This window comes from Schistocerca serialis, chromosome 5 (genome assembly GCF_023864345.2).
Source record: "Schistocerca serialis cubense isolate TAMUIC-IGC-003099 chromosome 5, iqSchSeri2.2, whole genome shotgun sequence".
In the NCBI taxonomy this organism is placed as follows: Eukaryota; Metazoa; Arthropoda; class Insecta; order Orthoptera; family Acrididae; genus Schistocerca; species Schistocerca serialis.
Genome location: NC_064642.1, coordinates 140,160,029 through 140,181,330, shown reverse-complemented (window position 1 = coordinate 140,181,330; position 21,302 = coordinate 140,160,029). Strand labels below are relative to the sequence as shown.

General features: G+C 44.4%; 1 protein-coding gene across 2 annotated transcripts in view; it reads left to right on the top strand.

Annotated features, from left to right (window-relative positions):
• Window positions 1-21,302, top strand: part of LOC126481677 (juvenile hormone esterase-like) — a 499,150-nt gene that overhangs the window by 141,116 nt on the left and 336,732 nt on the right. For both annotated transcript variants that reach the window (XM_050105611.1, XM_050105610.1), the window contains exon 2: window positions 5,480-5,689. In XM_050105611.1, the coding sequence (XP_049961568.1) occupies window positions 5,480-5,689 (210 nt within the window). The remainder of the gene's footprint in view (window positions 1-5,479; window positions 5,690-21,302) is intronic.

Here is a 21,302-nt window from a genome sequence, read left to right as displayed (position 1 = left end):
CGTAGTATTTTTTCTCCTCCTTAGTAAAATACAAAATAATTTAGTCGTATACCAATGGTAAGTCAGCCGGCCGGAGTGGCCGTGCGGTACTAGGCGCTACAGTCTGGAGCCGAGCGACCGCTACGGTCGCAGGTTGGAATCCTGCCTCGGGCATGGATGTGTGTGATGTCCTTAGGTTAGTTAGGTTTAATTAGTTCTAAGTTCTAGGCGACTGATGACCTCATAAGTTAAGTCGCATAGTGCTCAGAGCCATTTGAACCATTTTGAACCTAAATCACTGTGCCCATCACCAGTACCTAGGGTTAAAGTTGGATTGTGCTTTAACCTACAAACAGCAGTATACAGACACTAGGCAGAAGGTATGCTCCAGGAACAACCTTATCCACGAGCTAACAAACAGCACATCGGGAGCGCAGTCCAGCGTCCTCCGCAAATCGCCACTTGCTCTTTTTTTCTCTTTCGCGGCGAACGTCGCATAAAACTGAAGGAACTCTGCACGTGCTAATTTAGATAATGTGGCTCTTCTTGAGACAGACCTCATATTGACAGACTGCCTAAGACCAACACCATTCAATAAGATCTTTCCACTCATGGAAATAAAACTTCCAGATGTAAGAAGGCAGGTAGCAGCAGAGAATGAAAAGAAGAAGCAAGAAACAGATCCAAGGCATGCATTGTGCAGAGCTCACACCTGTATATCACGACGGTAATCCAGAGCTTTCTACTTACAACTGTACCAAATCTATGTTCAGCAGAGGCCCACCGAACTGAACTGAGGAGAACAAAGTCTCCTGGAGGATTATGGACTGCAAAAGTGAAGCTACCACCAGTCTACCATCTCCGGTACGGGACCTGGAAAACCCTCAACGTGTTAAGAACAGGGGTAACAATGTGTTAGTCTGATTTGAAGAAGTAGGGTATCAGTGACAATGAATGTTGTGGATGTGGGACGAGACAGCACTCCGAACACTTGTCGGTCTGCAGTAACCTGACCGAACCCTGTGACATGAAAGAATAGTTTAGAGTGGATAGACGTGCCATTCTGGTTGCTGTTTAGTGTTAGTGAACAAGGCAGATTTGGAGGGATACACGGGGCAGTCACATTAATGTGATCGCCTGTCGAAAGCCTGTAAAACAACCTCTTGCAGCGCAGACGTGCAGGAAGAGAATCAGTCAGGTTCTGGAAGGTGCCAACACAGATGTGCAGCCATGCCGTTTCCAAAAGCCGTTGCCAGCTGAGCTAGGTTTCTCGGTTGAGGATCCGTGGCGCGAACTGCCTGATGGTCGTTGTCCCACTGATTCTCGATTTTTAAGAAAATGAACGCCTAGAGCCATCCTTATGATGTTATTTAATATGTAGCAACCAGTTCCGACGCTTCAATGCGCCATCTTCAGGCCTTAGTTGATGCTAAAGTGGTTGACACAATCCATATATACGCTGCATCAGTGGACAACTGTTGGCAGTTGATGGTTGGAGTGCTGACATCACAGTTACAGTCTACATAAACCAGTTATGTTGGCCACTGATGCAGAGTATATATGGATCGTGATAACCCCTTACGCATGAACTAAGGCCTGAAGACGGCGCATTGAAGCGCCGAAACGGGTTGCTACAGGAAAATAAGATCATAAGGACGGCTCTAGGCGTTTCATTTTCTTACAATACTGAACGGCAGTGGTTCCCAAGACCTCCAGTCAATAAGGATGCACATACAAAAAGATTCTCTATTTCAATAAATGATAATTAATTGAAACCCTCAGCTGCCGACAGGTGTTGTTCACATACTTTGATGGGAACAGCTGAAAATGTGTGCCCCGACCGGGGCTCGAACCCGGGATCTCCTCCTTACATGGCAGACGCTCTATCTATCCGAGCCACCGAGGACGAAGATGAATAGCGCGACCGTAGGGAGTTATCCCTTGCACGCTTCCTGTGAGACCCACATTCCCAACTGCCCACAATCTACATACGTAATGTTCCTAATATATACTTTGCCCATCCACTCGTTACTTGCGCCCACTTAAGTTGACGATTCCCGTAGGAGTTCGTGCAACATGTGCGCACACGCACAGACGAAGGAACATTACGTATCTAGATTGTGGACAGTTGGGAATGTGGGTCTCACAGGAAGCGTGCAAGGGATAAGTCCCTGCAGTCGCGCTATTCATCTTTGTCCTCGGTGGCTCAGATGGATAGAGCTTCTGCCATGTAAGCAGGAAATCCCGGGTTCGAGTCCCGGTCGGGGCACACATTTTCAGCTGTCGCCATCAAGGTATGTCGACAACACCTGTCGGCAGCTGAGGGTTTCAATTAATTATCATTTATTCTAGAGAAGCTGCACGGTCATCAATGGTATCTGTTCTTTCGAGGACACTTACTATCTTCATATATTCTCTATTTGGTTTAAATACGGGGAGTTTCGGGCCGGGGGGGGGGGGGGGGGGGGGGAACGATAAACTCATCTTGGTGCTCTTCGAACGACGCACGTACACTGCGAGGTGTGCGACACACTGCAGTGTCCACCTGGTAGATGCAGCCTGGATGTAAGGGAGGACATCGTTCCCAAAGATAGGTGCATACTTGTGTTGACCCATTGTGCCTGCCAGAAAGACGAGATCATGCAGGGAATGCCACGAAGAAAATCCCCCGACAATAACGTTCCCTCCTGGTTGCAGGGTGTTTACTTTCAGACGCTTCACACTGTACACGCCAACGCAGTGTGTCCAAAGCAGCATAAAACGTGATTCATCTGAGAACACCTGTCACCACTCAGCGGACGTCCACTTGCTATATCTGCGCGCAAATTCCAGCCTTCGTCGCCAATGAAAAGCAGTCAGCAAGGAACTGACCCAGGCGTCTGCTGCGGAAGCTCGTAAGCAGCAACGTTCGCTGATAGGTCACTGAGGAGACACTGCTGGTAGCGCCTTGGTTCATTTGGGTGTCAGTTGCTCAATAGCTGCTAGTCTGTACACCCGTACACATCTCGGCAGTCGTCGTTCACCCCTATCGTGGTGCACCACAAGTGCCTTGGCGCCGCTTTTGGATAGCTCCATTTGCCATACACGGTGTACTTTAATCATGACGGCAGTCGAACAGTTTACAAACTTAGCCGTTTTGGAAGCACTTCTACCCTCGACCTGAAAGCAAGTGATCATGTCTGTTTGCACTTCAGACAAATCATTGCGTCTCCGCATTACCACAACGACAGTACTGTTTTCCGCGTCCCCCGACGTGCTTCCTGTGCCCTCCGCTGCTAATGTTGCCACTTTCCGTCTTTGAGTGGTTACTGCCCGTTGACGTCGAACATAGGCGATAGTCACATGAAGGGCTTATTTCAATAGTGGTACAAGAAACAAATATAATTATTGACTGGAATACTCTCTTTCAAATTCTGAAGGTGGCAGGGGTAAAACATAGGGAGCGAAAGGCTATTTACAATTTGTACAGAAACCAGATGGCAGTTATAAGAGTCGAGGGACATGAAAGGGAAGCAGTGGTTGGGAAGGGAGTGAGACAGGGCTGTAGCCTCTCCCGATGTTATTCAATCTGTATATTGAGCAAGCAGTGAAGGAGACAAAAGAAAAATTCGTAGTAGGTATTAAAATATATGGAGAAGAAATAAAAACTTTGAGGTTCGCCGATGACATTGTAATTCTGTCAGAGACAGCAAAGGACCTGGAAGAGCAGTTGAACGGAATGGACAGTGTCTTGAAAGGACGATATAAGATGAACATCAACAAAAGCAAAACGAGGATAATGGAATGTAGTCGAATGAAGTCGGTTGTTGCTGAGGGAGTTAGATTAGGAAATGAGACACTTAAAGTAGTAAAGGGGTTTTGCTGTTTGGGGAGCAAAATAACTGATGATGGTCGAAGTAGAGACGATATAAAATGTAGACTGGCAATGGCAAGGAAAGCATTTCTGAAGAAGAGAAATTTGTTAACATCGAGTATAGATTTAAATGTCAGAAGTCGTTTCTGAAAGTATTTGTGTGGAGTGTAGCCATATATGGAAGTGGAACGTGGACGATAAATAGTTTGGACAAGAAGAGAATAGAAGCTTTTGAAATGTGGTGGTACAGAATAATGCTGAAGATTAGATGGGTAGATCACATAACTAATGAGGAGGTATTGAATAGAATTGGGGAGAAGAGGAGTTTGTGGCACAACTTGACTAGAAGAAGGGACCGGTTGGTAGGACATGTTCTGAGGCATCAAGGGATCACCAATTTAGCATTGGAGGGCAGCGCGGAGGGTAAAAATCGTAGAGGGAGTCCAAGAGATGAATACACTAAGGAGATTCAGAAGGATGTAGGCTGCAGTAGGTACTGGGAGATGAAGAAGCTTGCACAGGATAGAGTAGCATGGAGAGCTGCATCAAACCAGTCTCACGACTGAAGACCACAACAACAACGAGGATTCTCAAAATGGAATGTCCCATGCGTCTAGCTCCATCTTAAATTCCGCTTTTAAAGTCTGTTAATTCCCGTCGTGCGGCCATAATCACATGGGAAATGATTTCACGAATGACATGAATACATGTGACAGCTCAGCCAGTTCATTGCCATTTTATACCTTGTGTACGCGATACCAAAGGCATCTGTATTTGTGCATATCGCTATCCTGTGACTTTCATCACCTCGGTATAAACGACACGACATCATGTATCGTGTTAGTTTACCTTACACGATACTTTACACGATGCCGTGTATCTCATAACATCGGTACTAATAGTAATAGGCGAGAAAGCGTGAATGGGTCAAGATGTTTTGATTTAAATGTCTTTGAAGCTGCCAAATGAGTCAAAAAGCTAGTTCGCTAACTCTGTCCAGGACATATTCACCTTTTTTTTGTGCCACGATAACACTTTTCACTCTGGTGTAAAAATGTATTCAAACTTAGAACCTTGATTCTGGGCAGGAAGGAGCGCCTGGTCCCCGGCACGAATCCACCCGGCGGATTTGTGTCGAGGTCTGGTGAACCGGCCAGTCTATGGATGGATGGTTTTTAGGCGGTTTTCCATCTGCCTCGGCGAATGCGGGCTGGTTCCCCTTATTCTGCCTCAGTTACACTATGTCGGCGATTGCTGCGCAAACAAGTTCTCCACGTAAGCGTACACCAACATTACTCTACCACGCAAACATAGGGGTTACACTCGTCTGGTGTGAGACGTTCCCTGGGGGGGTCCACCGGGGGCCGAACCGAACAATAACCCTGGGTTCGGTGTGGGGCGGCGGGGGGTGAAGTGGACTGCCATAGTCGTCGTGGGGTTGTGGACCACTGCGGCTGCGGCGGGGACGGAGCCTCTCCGTCGTTTCTAGGTCCCCGGTTAACATACAATACAATACAATACAACCTTGATGTTCGATAAAACCACCCTTCATTATGATGGGAGCTGGAAGTTGTGTCGGAGGCGCAGTTGCTGTCAGGTGTCGTGACCTTTGAGCTGCTTTATGAAGTGTCGCCCCCTTCGCCGCAGATGCTGCTGGTGGCGCTGTTGCTGTCGCTGCCCGCCGGCCCCGCCTCCTCCACTTCTTCGCCGCCGCCCCCGCCACCCACACCGCTGGTGGAGCTGGCGGGGTGCGGCGCTGCACGCGGCCTGCTCATGACGTCACGAGGCGGCCGGCCCTTCGCGGCCTTCCTGGGGCTCCCGTACGCCAAGCCGCCCATCGGCCCACTGCGATTCAAGGTCAGTCTCATTCTCTGCCGTGAACAAAATCAACTACTCAGTCAATTATATTCCCTTCTTTTTCTTTCAGGGCACTGGTGAGTTCGCTGTATAGCGCCCTAAAACACCAACCATCATCATCGTCATTATCATATTTTCTTGGCTTTATCCCACGCATTCACGGGGTCGGTACGTTAATCTGGATACGGCGATGTTAGTGGCCGGATGCAGTGATATGAAGTTGGCACCCGACAGTCGAAAAATATATATATATATATTTTTTTGAGTTCTTGGCAGGTATGCCATAATTCTAGAATTCTCTGAACAAGATTGGAACACTCCTAGAGAATTTACCAGAGAAAACAATAATACTTGGGAATATCTTAATCTTGTACAAAAAGTAATTGCCAGATTTACGAAAAAATTAATAATCACAATTCTGAATAGCTCCCGAAGAGTTCTACAAAAAACCCTAAAGACATTTTTTTCTGCAGATAATAGTTTACGAGATAATTGCACTAATAAGGGACCCATTTTCACAGCCGTGTGAGATAGACAACCGACTTTCGAGAAATATACAATTTTTTTCAGAGTTCTCAGTAGATATGCTAAAATTCTAGAGTTCTCTGTATAAATTTGAATTGTTCTTCAGAATTTCGCAAGAAACACTAGTAATCGGGAAAATTTTAATGTTGAAAAAAATTATTTGCTGATTTGCAAAAATAAAATTGTGATCACAGCTCTGAAGAGCTCCCCAAGTGTTTTACAGAAAACCTTAATGATATTTTTGTGCAGGTTTTAGTTTATGAGACAACTGCAATAAACTACAAAAAACATACGGAATCGCACTAGTGTTTTGATGACAGTTCCGATCACAGTTCTGGATAGTACCCCAAAAATTTTATCGAAAAACCCAGTGCAACTTCTCGTGAAGATATTTCTAATTGTAATAATGTGGGATCCACTTCCCTAACACACAGCTTTTCGATCGCAAGCTAAGCGTCGCTGCCCTAGTTATGATCGGTGCTCGGTGCATGTAGGTACAGTTGGCCACACATAGTGTTTACTCTCGTTATGCATGCCACTGCTGACATCCTCAGCAAACTAGCGGTAGTTGTCGTTTTTGGTCTACTTATTGCGTTGCTTTACGACAACTTTAATTTAATTTGATACTCTTTGCTACAATTAAGTGCCGGATTTGAGGGTAGCTATCTACACTCCTGGAAATGGAAAAAAGAACACATTGACACCGGTGTGTCAGACCCACCATACTTGCTCCGGACACTGCGAGAGGGCTGTACAAGCAATGATCACACGCACGGCACAGCGGACACACCAGGAACCGCGGTGTTGGCCGTCGAATGGCGCTAGCTGCGCAGCATTTGTGCACCGCCGCCGTCAGTGTCAGCCAGTTTGCCGTGGCATACGGAGCTCCATCGCAGTCTTTAACACTGGTAGCATGCCGCGACAGCGTGGACGTGGACCGTATGTGCAGTTGACGGACTTTGAGCGAGGGCGTATAGTGGGCATGCGGGAGGCCTGGTGGACGTACCGCCGAATTGCTCAACACGTGAGGCGTGAGGTCTCCACAGTACATCGATGTTGTCGCCAGTGGTCGGCGGAAGGTGCACGTGCCCGTCGACATGGGACCGGACCGCAGCGACGCACGGATGCACGCCAAGACCGTAGGATCCTACGCAGTGCCGTAGGGGACGCACCGCCACTTCCCAGCAAATTAGGGACACTGTTGCTCCTGGGGTATCGGCGAGGACCATTCGCAACCGTCTCCATGAAGCTGGGCTACGGTCCCGCACACCGTTAGGCCGTCTTCCGCTCACGCCCCAACATCGTGCAGCCCGCCTCCAGTGGTGTCGCGACAGGCGTGAATGGAGGGACGAATGGAGACAGACGTGTCGTCTTCAGCGATGAGAGTCGCTTCTGCCTTGGTGCCAATGATGGTCGTATGCGTGTTTGGCGCCGTGCAGGTGAGCGCCACAATCAGGACTGCATACGACCGAGGCACACAGGGCCAACACCCGGCATCATGGTGTGGGGAGCGATCTCCTACGCTGGCCGTACACCACTGGTCATCGTCAAGGGGACACTGAATAGTGCACGGTACATCCAAACCGTCATCGAACCCATCGTTCTACCATTCCTAGACCGGCAAGGGAACTTGCTGTTCCAACTGGACAAATCACGTCCGCATGTATCCCGTGCCACCCAACGTGCTCTAGAAGGTGTAAGTCAACTACCCTGGCCAGCAAGATCTCCGGATCTGTCCCCCATTGAGCATGTTTGGGACTGGATGAAGCGTCGTCTCACGCGGTCTGCACGTCCAGCACGAACGCTGGTCCAACTGAGGCGCCAGGTGGAAATGGCATGGCAAGCCGTTCCACAGGACTACATCCAGCATTTCTACGATCGTCTCCATGGGAGAATAGCAGCCTGCATTGCTGCGAAAGGTGGATATACACTGTACTAGTGCCGACATTGTGCATGCTCTGTTGCCTGTGTCTATGTGCCTGTGGTTCTGTCAGTGTGATCATGTGATGTATCTGACCCCAGGAATGTGTCAATAAAGTTTCCCCTTCCTGGGACAATGAATTCACGGTGTTCTTATTTCAATTTCCAGGAGTGTATATAACGTGCTTTCACGAACTCCTGTTACTACTGTGTTCGACATATACTGGGATTTTCCAACATTTAGCAAGACTCAGGCTATGTTTTTAACAGAGTTTAGATGCGCTATACAATTCAAGCACGTTTTCTACCTCTATACTTTCATCGTCGGCGTTGGAAAGCGGGGATAGAAGTAGGATCTTGTTCGTTTAGAGGGAGTGAAACAAAACTGACTCACAAAATTACATAGTTTAATTTACGTCAGTTCAAAAGACACAAGTGTAATGAAGCACCAGTCATCAATAGTCGCCTCAATGAGTGGGTGAGTGCAGTCATGAGTAGCAGGGTAATGGCGTCCCAACCCCAATTTTGATATTCAATTGATATGCAAATTAATTAAATTGATCAATAAATTAGCTCTTGACCATTCCCGCACCAACTTCACCCCCAGATGATGTCACGTGGTTTCCTCAGCCTGCACGTGAGTTCTCACACCCCACCCCTCCCCACCCATATTCCTCCCCCTCCCCTCCCTGACCTACCCTACTGGCAGGAATTTCGAATTATGGCGGTAATTTCGAATTTTGACGGGAATTCGCATTTTGGTGGGAATTTCTTTGTTCCACAGTGCGCTGAATTCCCACCCAGATCCTACACTGGGATTGGAAGGAAATTAAATTTTGTGTTGAGTTTACAGGACTCTAACCCTGTGCTTTCTGGATGGAAAGCCCAAGTATTCCAGTGAAACTGTCAGAAAAAAAGCCTGTACCTTGCAAAAACTTTCTGCAGTCAAAAAACTTCGAAAATTTCGGACTTTTTTTCAGTTTTTTTTTTCAAAATATCTCAGTTTCATTTGCTCCTACCGCTTTGACGTCTATTTTCTTTTTTAAAGAGCACAAAATTCTCTACAAATTTGATTCTAACCATTTTTTTCTACTCCCAGTACCCAAGGCGCTACAGCGCGTCAAAAAATACCAATTTTTCAAATTTCGAGCAAAGTGGCAAATTACCTAATTTTTGAACACTGTTATTTCAGTTTCTATTTGTGTAGTATAAACTCTTTAATCTCGTGTAAACTTGGTAGCTTTGAGTCTGGGTTTCGTTGTGTATGACGGAACTAAAATTTTTCTGCAGGCTTTCCCAACTTCAGTAATTTAGAAAAGCTAAGGACTCGTTTTATTTTTGTTCAACCCTAATATATACTATGATAAACTCTCTATAAGACAGAAAAAAGACGCAGCACTAAGAATTTATCCCAATGTGACGTAATTATGTGGACATGATGTACATGTACAGATGAACCACTGATTATAATTTCAGAAAAATTGTCGGATATCCTGAAGGACATCGTGCCAAATTCTGCCCAGTTGGCTTGTTAGATCTGCAAAATCCTTAGTCGTCTGGAGGGTCATGCCCATAATACTCCATACTCCTAACATTCTCATTTGTAAAGAAATCTACCTACCTTCCTGGCCGTGGTAGTGTTTGACAAGCACGAAGGCAAGCAGTAGAAACTCTCGCCCTGTGTGGGCGGGCATTATCTTGTTGAAATGTAAGCTCAAGCTGGCTTGTCATAAAAGTAAAAAAAAAAAAAAATGCGAGTATCATCAGATGGGACAGGGACACTTCATCGAATTTATGGTCATATTGCCAAGGATCAGTACATGCACATGATGAAGGATACTATGCAACTGAGGATGAGCATGCATTGTCACCCTAGTGTGATCCATTTCCAGTGGTACCATTCACTGGTTCATGTGAGTCGAGTCGTTTAGCAATGGCTTTTGCAACACACTGAAGTCGCTCTAACCAAATGGCCTGTTTGGGAGAAGGACCTGAATCACATTGAAAATTTGTGGGCCAAAATGAAGTGCCACATGAACTTACACCTTTCAGCACCAGTCCCACACACACCTAACCAACTGTGTGACCTAATGTCGGATACATGGGAGACTCTCGCAAGTAATGAGTCCTATTTCCAGAAGCTGACTGCCTTCATGCATTGTCAGATGAGGCAGGTAGTTGATACCAATGACAGATGAGCTCCACACTGGCCTACTTCATCCTTGATGTGACAGTCTCCTTGTCTCCCATTATACCACTTTATATCACAACATTCGATATAACAGTATGTCTGTTAATTTGAAATCCATGTCAAATCATGTATATAAGCTTTGATTTATAGAATTCGTGCTGTTTAACAGGCAAAACAAATAAATTTGAAGAAATAGAAATAAATGGTGTCCTAACATGAGACAATCAAAGAAACACTTAGTATCCACATAAAATAATAATATTCTCTTCCTTACCCTGTCCAACACTTTCTGCGTTTATTGTGGAAAAGAATTGTAACCAGGTTATATGAAAGCTCTTCTTCCTGTTAAAATTCTTCGGGAGCTCAAGGATAGCATTCCGTTCACTGTGTTCAATTCTCTGCAGTAGCCTTAAGAACAAAACTTTGCTTCTGTTTGCTTTGATTTCGCTACAGCTTTCTTCTCTTGAATTGTTTCAAGTGCTCACTGTATGGTGAGGATGTTGGCTACTTAACAGATCCAGAACGTGCTGATTTTTCTTGTGCTGGTGGCTCTTGACATTGCTTGCTGATTTTGGGAGTGACTGGATCCACACTGAAGAGCCAAAGAAACTGGTACACCTGCCTAATATCGTGTAGCGCCCCCGTGAGCATGCAGAAGTGCCGCAACACGAAGTGGCATGGACTCGACTAATGTCTGAAGTAGTGCCTGAGGGAATTGGCACCATGAATCCTGCAGGACTGTCGGTTGTCCATAAATCGGTAACAGTACGAGGGGTGGAGATCTCTTCTGAACAGCACGTTGCAAGGCATCCCAGATATGCTACATAATGTTCGTGTCTGGGAAGTTTGGTGGCCAGCGGAAGTGTCGCACTGTCCTGCTGAAATTGCCCAAATCCGTCGGAATGCACAATGGACATGAGTGGATGCAGATGATCAGACGGGATGCTTACGTACATGTCACCTGTCGAAGTCGCAGAGTCGTATCTAGACGTATCAGGGGTCCCATATCAACTGTACACGCCCCACACCATTATAGAGCATCCACCAGCTTGAACAGTCCACTGCTGACATGCAGGGTCCATGGATTATCAGGTTGTCTCCATACCAGTACACGTCCATCCGCTCGATACAATTTGAAACGAGACTTGTCCGAGCAGGTAACATATTTCCAGTCACCAACAGCCGAATTTCAGTATTGACGGCCCCTGGCGAGGCGTAAAACTTTGTGTCGTGCAGGCATCAAGCGTACACGAGTGGGCCTTTGGCTCCGAAAGCCCATATCGGTGATGTTTCATTTCATGGTTCACATGCTGACACTTGTTGACGGCCCAACATTGAAATCTGCAGTAATTTGCAGAAGGGTTGCACTTCTGTCACGTTGAACGATCCTCTTCAGTCGTCGTTGGTCCCGTTCTTGCATAATTTTTTTCCGGCCGCAATGATATCGGAGATTTGATATTTTATTAGATTCCTGATATTCACGGTACACCCATGAAATGGTCGTACAGGGAAATCTCCACTTCATCGCTACCTCGGAGCTGCTGTGTCCCATCGCTCATGTGCCGACGTTCAAACCCACTTAAATCTTGATAAAATGCCATTTCAGCACCAGTAACCGACCTAACAACTGTGCCAGACACTTGTCTTATACAGCCGTTGCCGAAAGCAGCGCCGTCTGCTGCCTCTTTACATATCTCTATATTTGAATACTCGTGCCTACACCAATTTCTTTAGCGCATCAGTGTATTTCTGCTCACATTTATTCTGTTTTCTGCATCTTGTATATGTATCTCCTGGTTTGTCATTGTCTCTAAGTATATGTCTGTTACATGGGAAGAGTCCTCTTTATCAGAGGTCGTTTATAGCATTTTTTTATCGTTAGTGCCCTCACGTAGGCCACTCTAAATAACCTCATACTCGTAAATGAGATTACTACTTGATCTGGGTTATTTCTCCACAAGGTGTCTACTTCGTGAGGATAATACATTATAAACAGACCCATGAATCCCACACAAGAGGCTGCGTTTTATGTGTGGAATAGAGTGATAAACAAAAGGTGTTTTGCTTTGTCTATTATACATACATCAAAAAAAAGTTTTTCATCACCTGTATTCCGAGATTTCCGGAACCTGTACAGAAAATTGATATAGAGATCAACATACACCTCATTTCTGCCCTTTTTATTGCTCATGAAAACCACACATTGCATGTTGTACCACCATAGAGAGAGACCTTCAGAGCTGGTGGTCGGGATTGCTGTACACATCGGTACCTCTAATACCCAGTAGCACGTTCTCTTGCATTGATGCGTGCTTCTATTCGTCGTGACATACTATCCACAAGTTCATCAAGGAATTGTTGGTCCAGATTGTCCCAGTCCTCAACGGCGATTCGGCGTAGATCCCTCAGAGTGGTTGGTGGTGCGGTGGCGCGGTTCTTTCCGTCCCTTTACGACGGACCTGCACCTACCTGTGAACATTGTCTCAGCAGATCTCAGTAGAAAAGCCGAGTGAAACCTACTGTACTTCGACGTGAACCAGGCTGCAATCCAAGTCGCTAATCTACGTTTTGGGAGAAAGTTTTCATATGAAATGAAAGGTTGGAAATTTTGTCCTCAATTAATATATTCTGAAAATTAGGTGAACAAGCATCACTGCCAAGCCCGTGCTAGTCTTAACACAGTCACTCACAATCCCTTTCACTCACGTTAGCAAGTTTATGGTGTTGCATTTTCCGAAAACGTAATAGCTACAAAAATACTGATTGTTTTAGATCGATAATACTCGTCAAATATTAAGTCTGTCGGTACCAAATGCAGTCACAGTTTTTAGCCACCGACCTGCTCAATACGCCACACGGAATATATGTCTTTTCTCGTTACAAAATTCACTTAAAAATTCCGAAATTTCTACACACACATCGGAATAATTATGCCGCCACTTTCCAACACTTTTGATGTATGAAACACTGCTAAATGGGGCAATTTGTAATTTTCATCGGAACTACTACTGCACACGTCAGATCTCTTTCATGGCTAGGCTTCGACTCCTCTCTAGAATACTCTAAGTCTTCTCTACCACCAGAGAAATGCACGCGAAGAATATTGCTTTACCATCGGTCAGTTTACACAACAGCCAATAGCAAAACACATTCTCCCACGTCAGTCCGCGCTTCTCATCAATAACCAGTGGCAAAATAGTAAACCTAACGACTGCACCTTTTAGCGATGTAATTATCTAATATGCTGAAGTTTTGTCTATGCATAAAGTTATTTACTATTGTTATTTATACCTGAATTAACTTTCCCTTTACCATAAACTTACTGTACAAATCTATTCTACAAAAATCCCCTTTGTCCATATCCATACTTCTTCGAAATGTTTCCACACTAAATCCTACTATATAACTCGTTACACAATGATCTTCATATCAGCATTAATCCACACTCACCCATCATTCATACTGCTAAAACACATTTATAACATTTTACATACACAAAAGACATAATAACACTTTATGAAAATACTAGAACAGTTTATGAAAAACATTCTATTACTTTAGTGAACTCTACTGGGCACAATCGAAACTAAATTCACAGTCCCCCTATCCAATATTGTTCTCTATCGGCTGATACATAAACTACGTGCGCGTCCAGTCTAGCGTCACCATCTGTCACCATCCAGCTCTGAGACACATCTCCCATTTAACCGCCTCCAAGGCAGGATCATTTTACGGCGCTAAGCCTCGTTGGGTCCCATCGTCCATAAACAGCCCTTTTCAATCTATCCCAGGCATGATCGATAGTGTTCATGTCTGGAGAACATGCTGGCCACTCTAGTCGAGTGATGTCGTTATCCTGAAGGAAGTCATTCACAACATGCGCACGACTGGGGCGCGAATTGTCCATGAAGAAGAATTCCTCGCCAATATGCTGCCGATATGGTTGAACTCCCCCCCCCCCCCCCGGCCCCCCACGAACCATGGACCTTGCCTTTGGTGGGAAGGCTTGCGTATCTCAACGATACAGATAGCCGTACCGTAGGCGCAACCACAACGGAAGGGTATCTGTTGAGGGGCCAGACAAACGTGTGGTTCCTGAAGAGGGGCAGCAGCCTTTTCTGTAGTTGCAGGGTCAACAGTCTGGATGATTGACTTATCTGGCCTTGTAACACTAACCAAAACGCCTTGCTGTTGTGGTACTGCGAACGGCTTAAAGCAAGGGGAAACTACAGCCGTAATTTTTCCCGAGGGCATGCAGCTTTACTGTATGATTAAATGATCATGGCGTCCCCTTAGGTAAAACATTCCGGAGGTAAAATAGCCCCCCATTCCGATCTCTGGGTGGGGACTACTCAAGAGGACGTTGTTACCAGGAGAAAGAAAACTGGCGTTCTATGCATCGGAGCGTGGAACGTCAGATCCCTTAATCGGGCAGGTAGGTTAGAAAACTTAAAAAGGGAAATGGATAGGTTAAAGTTAGATATAGTGGGAATTAGTGAAGTTCGGTGGCAGGAGGAACAAGACTTTTGGTCAGGTGATTACAGGGTTATAAATACAAAATCAAATAGGGGTAATGCAGGAGTAGGTTTAATAATGAATAAAAAAATAGGAGTACGGGTAAGCTACTACAAACAGCATAGTGAACGCATTATTGTGGCCAAGATAGACACGAATCCCACGACTACTGCAGTAGTACAAGTTTATATGCCAACTAGCTCTGCAGATGATGAAGAAATTGATGAAATGTATGATGAGATAAAAGGAATTATTCAGGTAGTGAAGGGAGACGAAAATTTAAGTCATGGGTGAACTAGAATTCGACAGTAGGGAAAGGAAGAGAAGGAAACGTAGGAGGTGAATATGGATTAGGGCTAAGAAATGAAAGAGGAAGCCGCTTGGTACAATTTTGCACAGAGCATAACTTAACCATAGCTAACACTTGGTTCAAGAATCATGAAAGAAGGTTGTATACATGGAAGAACCCTGGAGATACTAAAAGGTTTCAGATAGATTATATAATGGTACGACAGAGATTTAGGAACCAGGTTTTAAATTGTAAGACATTTCCAGGGGCAGATGTGGACTCTGACCACTATCTATTGGTTATGAACTGTAGATTAAAACTGAAGAAATTGCAAAAAGGTGGGAATTTAAGGAGATGGGACCTGGATAAACTGACTAAACCAGAGGTTGTACAGAGTTTCAGGGAGAGCATAAGGGAACAATTGACAGGAATGGGAGAAAGAAATACAGTAGAAGAAAAATGGGTAGCTTTGAGGGATGAAATAGTGAAGGCAGCAGAGGATCAAGTAGGTAAAAAGACGAGGGCTAGTAGAAATCCTTGGGTAACAGAAGAAATATTGAATTGAAATGATGAAAGGAGAAAATATAAAAATGCAGTAAGAGAAAGCAGGCAAAAAGAAATACAAACGTCTCAAAAATGAGATCGACAGGACGTGCAAAATGGCTAAGCAGACATGGCTAGAGGACAAATGTAAGGATGTAGAGGCTTATCTCACGAGGGCTAAGACAGATACTGCCTACAGAAAAATTAAAGAGACCTTTGGAGAAAAGAGAACCACTTGCACGAATATCAAGAGCTCAGATGGAAACCCAGTTCTAAGCAAAGAAGGGAAAGCAGAAAGGTGGCAGGAGTGTATAGAGGGTCTATACAGGGGCGATGTTCTTGAGGACAATATAATGGAAATGGAAGAGGATGTAGATGAAGATGAAATGGGAGATATGATACTGCGTGAAGAGTTTGACAGAGCACTGGAAGACCTAAGTCGAAACAAGGCCCCGGGAGTAGACAACATTCCATTAGAACTACTGACAGGCTTGGGAGAGCCAGTCCTGACAAAACTCTACCATCTGGTGAGCAAGATATATGAGACAGGCGAAATAAACTCAGACTTCAAGAAGAATATAATAATTCCAATCCCAAAGAAAGCAGGTGTTGACAGATGTGAAAATTACCGAACTATCAGTTTAATAAGTTCAAATGGCTCTGAGCACTATGGGACTTAACATCTATGGTCATCAGTCCCCTAGAACTTAGAACTACTTAAACCTAACTAACCTAAGGACAGCACACAACACCCAGCCATCACGAGGCAGAGAAAATCCCCGACCCCGCCGGGAATCGAACACGGGAACCCGGGCGTGGGAAGCGAGAACGTACCGCACGACCACGAGATGCGGGCCAGTTTAATAAGTCACAGCTGCAAAATACTAACGCGAATTCTTTACAGACGAATGGAAAAACTGGTAGAAGCCGACCTCGGGGAAGATCAGTTAGCCTTCCGTAGAAATGTTGGAACACATGAGGCAATACTGACCCAACGACTTATCTTAGAAGAAAGATTAAGGAAAGGCAAACCTACGTTTCTAGCATTTGTAGACTTAGAGAAAGCTTTTGACAATGTTGACTGGAATACTCTCTTTAAAATTCTGAAGGTGGCAGGGGTAAAATACAGGGAGCGAAAGGCTATTTACAATTCGTACAGAAACCAGATGGCAGTTATAAGAGTCGAGGGACATGAAAGAGAAGCAGTGGTTCGGAAGGGAGTGACACAGGGTTGTAGCGTCTCCCCGATACTATTCAATCTGTAAACTGAGCAAGCAGTAAAGAAAACAAAAGAAAAGTTCGGAGTAGGTATTAAAATCCATCCAGAAGAAATAAAAATTTCGAGGTTCGCCGATGACATCGTAATTCTGTCAGAGAGAGTAACTGACTTGGAAGAGCAGTTCAACGGAATGGATAGTGTCTTGAAAGGAGGGTATAAGATGAACATCAACAAAAGCAAAACGAGGATAATGGAATGTAGTCGCATTAAGTCGGGTGATGCTGAGGGAATTAGATTAGGAAATGAGACACTTCAAGTAGTAAAGGAGTTTTGCTATTTGGGGAGCAAAATAACTGATGATGGTCGAAGTAGAGAGGATATAAAATGTAGACTGGCAATGGCAAGGAAAGCGTTTCTGAAGAAGAGAAATTTGTTAACATCGAGTATTGATTTAAGTGTCAGGAAGTCGTTTCTGAAAGTATTTGTATGGAGTGTAGCCATGTATGAAAGTGAAACATGGACGATAAATAGTTTGGACAAGAAGAGAATAGAAGCTTTCGAAATGTGGTGCTACAGAAGAATGCTGAAGATTAGATGGGTAGATCACATAACTAATGAGGAGGCGTTGAATAGAATTGGGGAGAAGAGGAGTTTGTGGCACAACTTGAGTATAAGAAGGGATCGGTTGGTGGGACATGTTCTGAGGCATCAAGGGATCACCAATTTAGTACTGGAGGGCAGCGTGGAGGGTAAAAATCGTAGAGGGAGACCAAGAGGTGAATACACTAAGCATATTCAGATAGATGTAGGCCGCAGTAGGTACTGGGAGATGAAGAAGTTTGCACAGGATAGAGTAGCATGGAGAGCTGCATCAAACCACTCTTAGGACTGAAGACCACAACAACAACATGGTTGAACTATCAGTCGGAGGGTATCAATGACGTATCGTACAGCCGTTATGGCGCCTTCCATGACCACTAGCGGCGTACGTCGCCCCCAAATAATGCCACCCCAAAACAGTAGGAAACCTCCACCTTGCTGCACTCGCTGGACAGGCGTTCAGCCTGACCAGGTTGCCTCCAAACATGTCTCCGACGATTGTCTGGTTGAAGGCATATGCGACACAGATCGGTGAAGAGAACGTGATGCTAATTCTGACCGGTCCATTCGGCATATTGTTGGGCCCATCTGTACCGCGCTGCATGGTGTCGTGGTTGCAAAGATGGACCTCGCCATGGACGTCGGGACTGAAGTTGAGCATCATGCAGCCTGTTGCGCGCAGTTTGAGTCGTAATACGACGTCCTGTGGCTGCACGAAAAGCGTTATTCAACATGGTGGCGTTGCTGTCAGGGTTCCTCCGAGCCATAATCCGTAGGTACCGGTCATCCACTGCAGTAGTAGCCCTTGGGCGGTCTGAGCGAGACATGTCAGCGACAGCTCCTGTCTCTCAGTATCTTCTCCATGTCCGAACAACGTCGCTCTGGTTCACTCCGAGACGCCTGGGCGCTTACCTTGTTGAGAGCCCTTCCTGACCCAAAGTAACAATGCGTACGCGAGTGAACAGCGGTATTGACCATCTAGGCATGGTTGAACAGACAACACGAGCCGTGTACCTCCTTCCTGATGGAATGACCGGAACTGATGGGCTGTCGGACGCCCTCCTTTTAATAGGCGCTGCTCTTGCATGGCTGTTTACATCTTCGGGTGGGTTTAGTGACATCTCTGTACAGTCAAAGGGATTGTGTCTATGATAGAATATCCACAGTCAACGTCTATCTTCAGGAGTTCGGGGAACCGGGGTGATGCAAAACTTTTGTGTGTGTGTGTATGAAGCCCTTCAAGTATTAGCGCAACAGGATCATCACTAAATAGCTTTACAGAGGGTACGAAATTGTCAAAACCACTTGATAAAAATATGAGTCTGAATCCAGCTACTAGACTGGCAAGCTGAATTTATCCTAATATGAGATAGCATGGTCCTACGTGATCTGCGATACTGTCATATATTAGGATAGACATGGTACTGTGTATTACTAATAAACTATCTTACACTAGAAACCTAGCTGTTCAATTTGAAGGACAGTTCACCACAGCGAATGAAAGAATATTTTGTGAAGAATATTGCTGCAACAGCTACTTAACTTCAGACATTAAAGTACTTCAAGCACATACTCTCCAAAAACTTTTAATTCAATATTTTTAAAATAAATGATTCTGAATAATGTCCAACTCCATAATTGTCTCGTTGTTACTGCTCTACGACGCAGTTTCTGTGAGAAATAAGTTTTGATACTTGCCAACAGAGCTGAACACTAACATTAAACAGAATGTAACTGTCTCACATTAGCGAACTCTCTCATAACAGATAGCTTACTATTATATTCAAAATCGTTTTCATTAATATCATGTTTTGCTTTGTCCGCACCCGGTAGCTGAGTGGTCAGCGCGACAGAACGTCAATCCTAGGAGCCCGGATTCGATTCCTGGCTGGGTTGGAGATTTTCTCCTCTTAGAGACTGGGTGTTGTGTTGTACTAAACATCATCATTTCATTACCATCGAGGCGCAAGTCGCCGAAGTGGTGTCAAATCGAAAGACTTGCATCCGGCAAACGGTCTACCCGACGAGAGTCCCTAGTCACACTACATTTGTTTTATCTTCTAGTTAAATTTAAGTCAATGTCAATTCAAACGTAGTTATGTTTTCAAGATAAATTCTATTTGCAATAAGGCAAAGTGTAGTGCTTTCCATCATCTTGCATGTGTAGTTTTATACCTACAGACCACCGACTTTACTGAGTTCTACTTTCCTTTAAAATTATGGAGAAACGCACCGTGATTTCCGTTGGAATACCATATTATACGCTTGTTCTGTCGGTTGAAAGATCGTGCAGTTTCGTACGTATTTATTTATTTTATATCATTACACACATCCCAACCGGATTTTGTCCATCTGAAGGAGTTCAGATGTCTTACTCAGACTCATTACGCTGAATACTTGAACTTATTTCTCCCAGCATATTCGTAATTTTATTTCCAAACTAACATTTATGAAATCATCGTTAAATAATCTTTTCTCATTCAGCTTCTTCTCAATGATTTTTTTCTGTGCATGTGATTTCCCATTCTGTCTGTTACGTCTATGAACAGTTGAGTGCATGCAGAGAAAACTTTCTCTTCGGCAACTCAATTTCGACGTGATAGTTTTCGAAATTGAGAATGATAGTGAATTTTAATGTTCCGAATGTAAGAGCAAAAGGACTGCTGGTGAGCTTGCCGCTTGCATTTGAGTGCATAATTTGGAAGGAAGTACATAATTACCAGTTCATTCGTGTGAAAGAGCTGAATATTTAATTGGTTGGTTACTCTCTTCTACATTTGAAATACGTACTTTGTAAAAGACAACATTTTGCTAGAAATCTGATCTAACATCCTTTACTCCACAAGACTTTAATATGTTCTCATTCCTATAAAACGAATGCCCTTCCCTGATGAATTGTGTTTAAAATTTTGTGAGTTTTGTGATAAAGCTTTTGCTAGCTCATGCTACAGTAGTTTTCTTAAAGACTACAATTAATACGCCCCAGTCTTCTACTCACCAAGACAAGATAGCTACTACCGAAAGCTAGGTGGCAACTACTACGACGGGGACATAAAAGGTATTGGTAGGATGCAGACCCAAACTCTGACTCACAGGCACTTCGACTGTGCCAGTGACACTACCACACACTACCTTCAGACGGAAGCTACTGCTGCCACTCAGATAATTATGTATTTCGCGACCACGGTCGATATATTATACTTCTGCGTATAATGTTTAAATTGTATTAATTTCCAATGCTTTGTGCAGTATGTGTCACTAGTATGGTAATATGATGCAGCCATAACCCAACATAGCCACTTTAACAGGGCAAAATCTGTGATATGGCTGTACACACTGACAATGCCCAATGTGGGTTTTAGACTTTTCTCTTGCAAGCAGTTTTGTTTTGTCGACTGCACATGCTCGATTATGAGCAAAACAATATTATCACATCTCGTGTGCTACACTCATACTATTATTAATGTGAAGCACATGTGGAAACATTAAGCCACATTTTCCTCAGCAGCATGCAGTGTTTGTCATGATAGTTCCATTAAATTGGTTCATAAATCTTCATAAAAGCTATTTACTTACGGCTTTCACCTTAAGCCTTGTCGAGTGTGTACGGCGTACTGTTATATGTGTGTATGAATATACACATAATGTATGCTGCTAGCTTCAACTAGGATACATTAAAATCTTAAAAGTCTTCTTCTGCACATGAGTGGTCTCTGACCATTGACAAATTTAATTATTCATGGGAAGTCGCCTGCACTGATTTGTGATTGCCTACTAACAATTTAAGTGTTTGAGTGTTACAAGCAAGCAT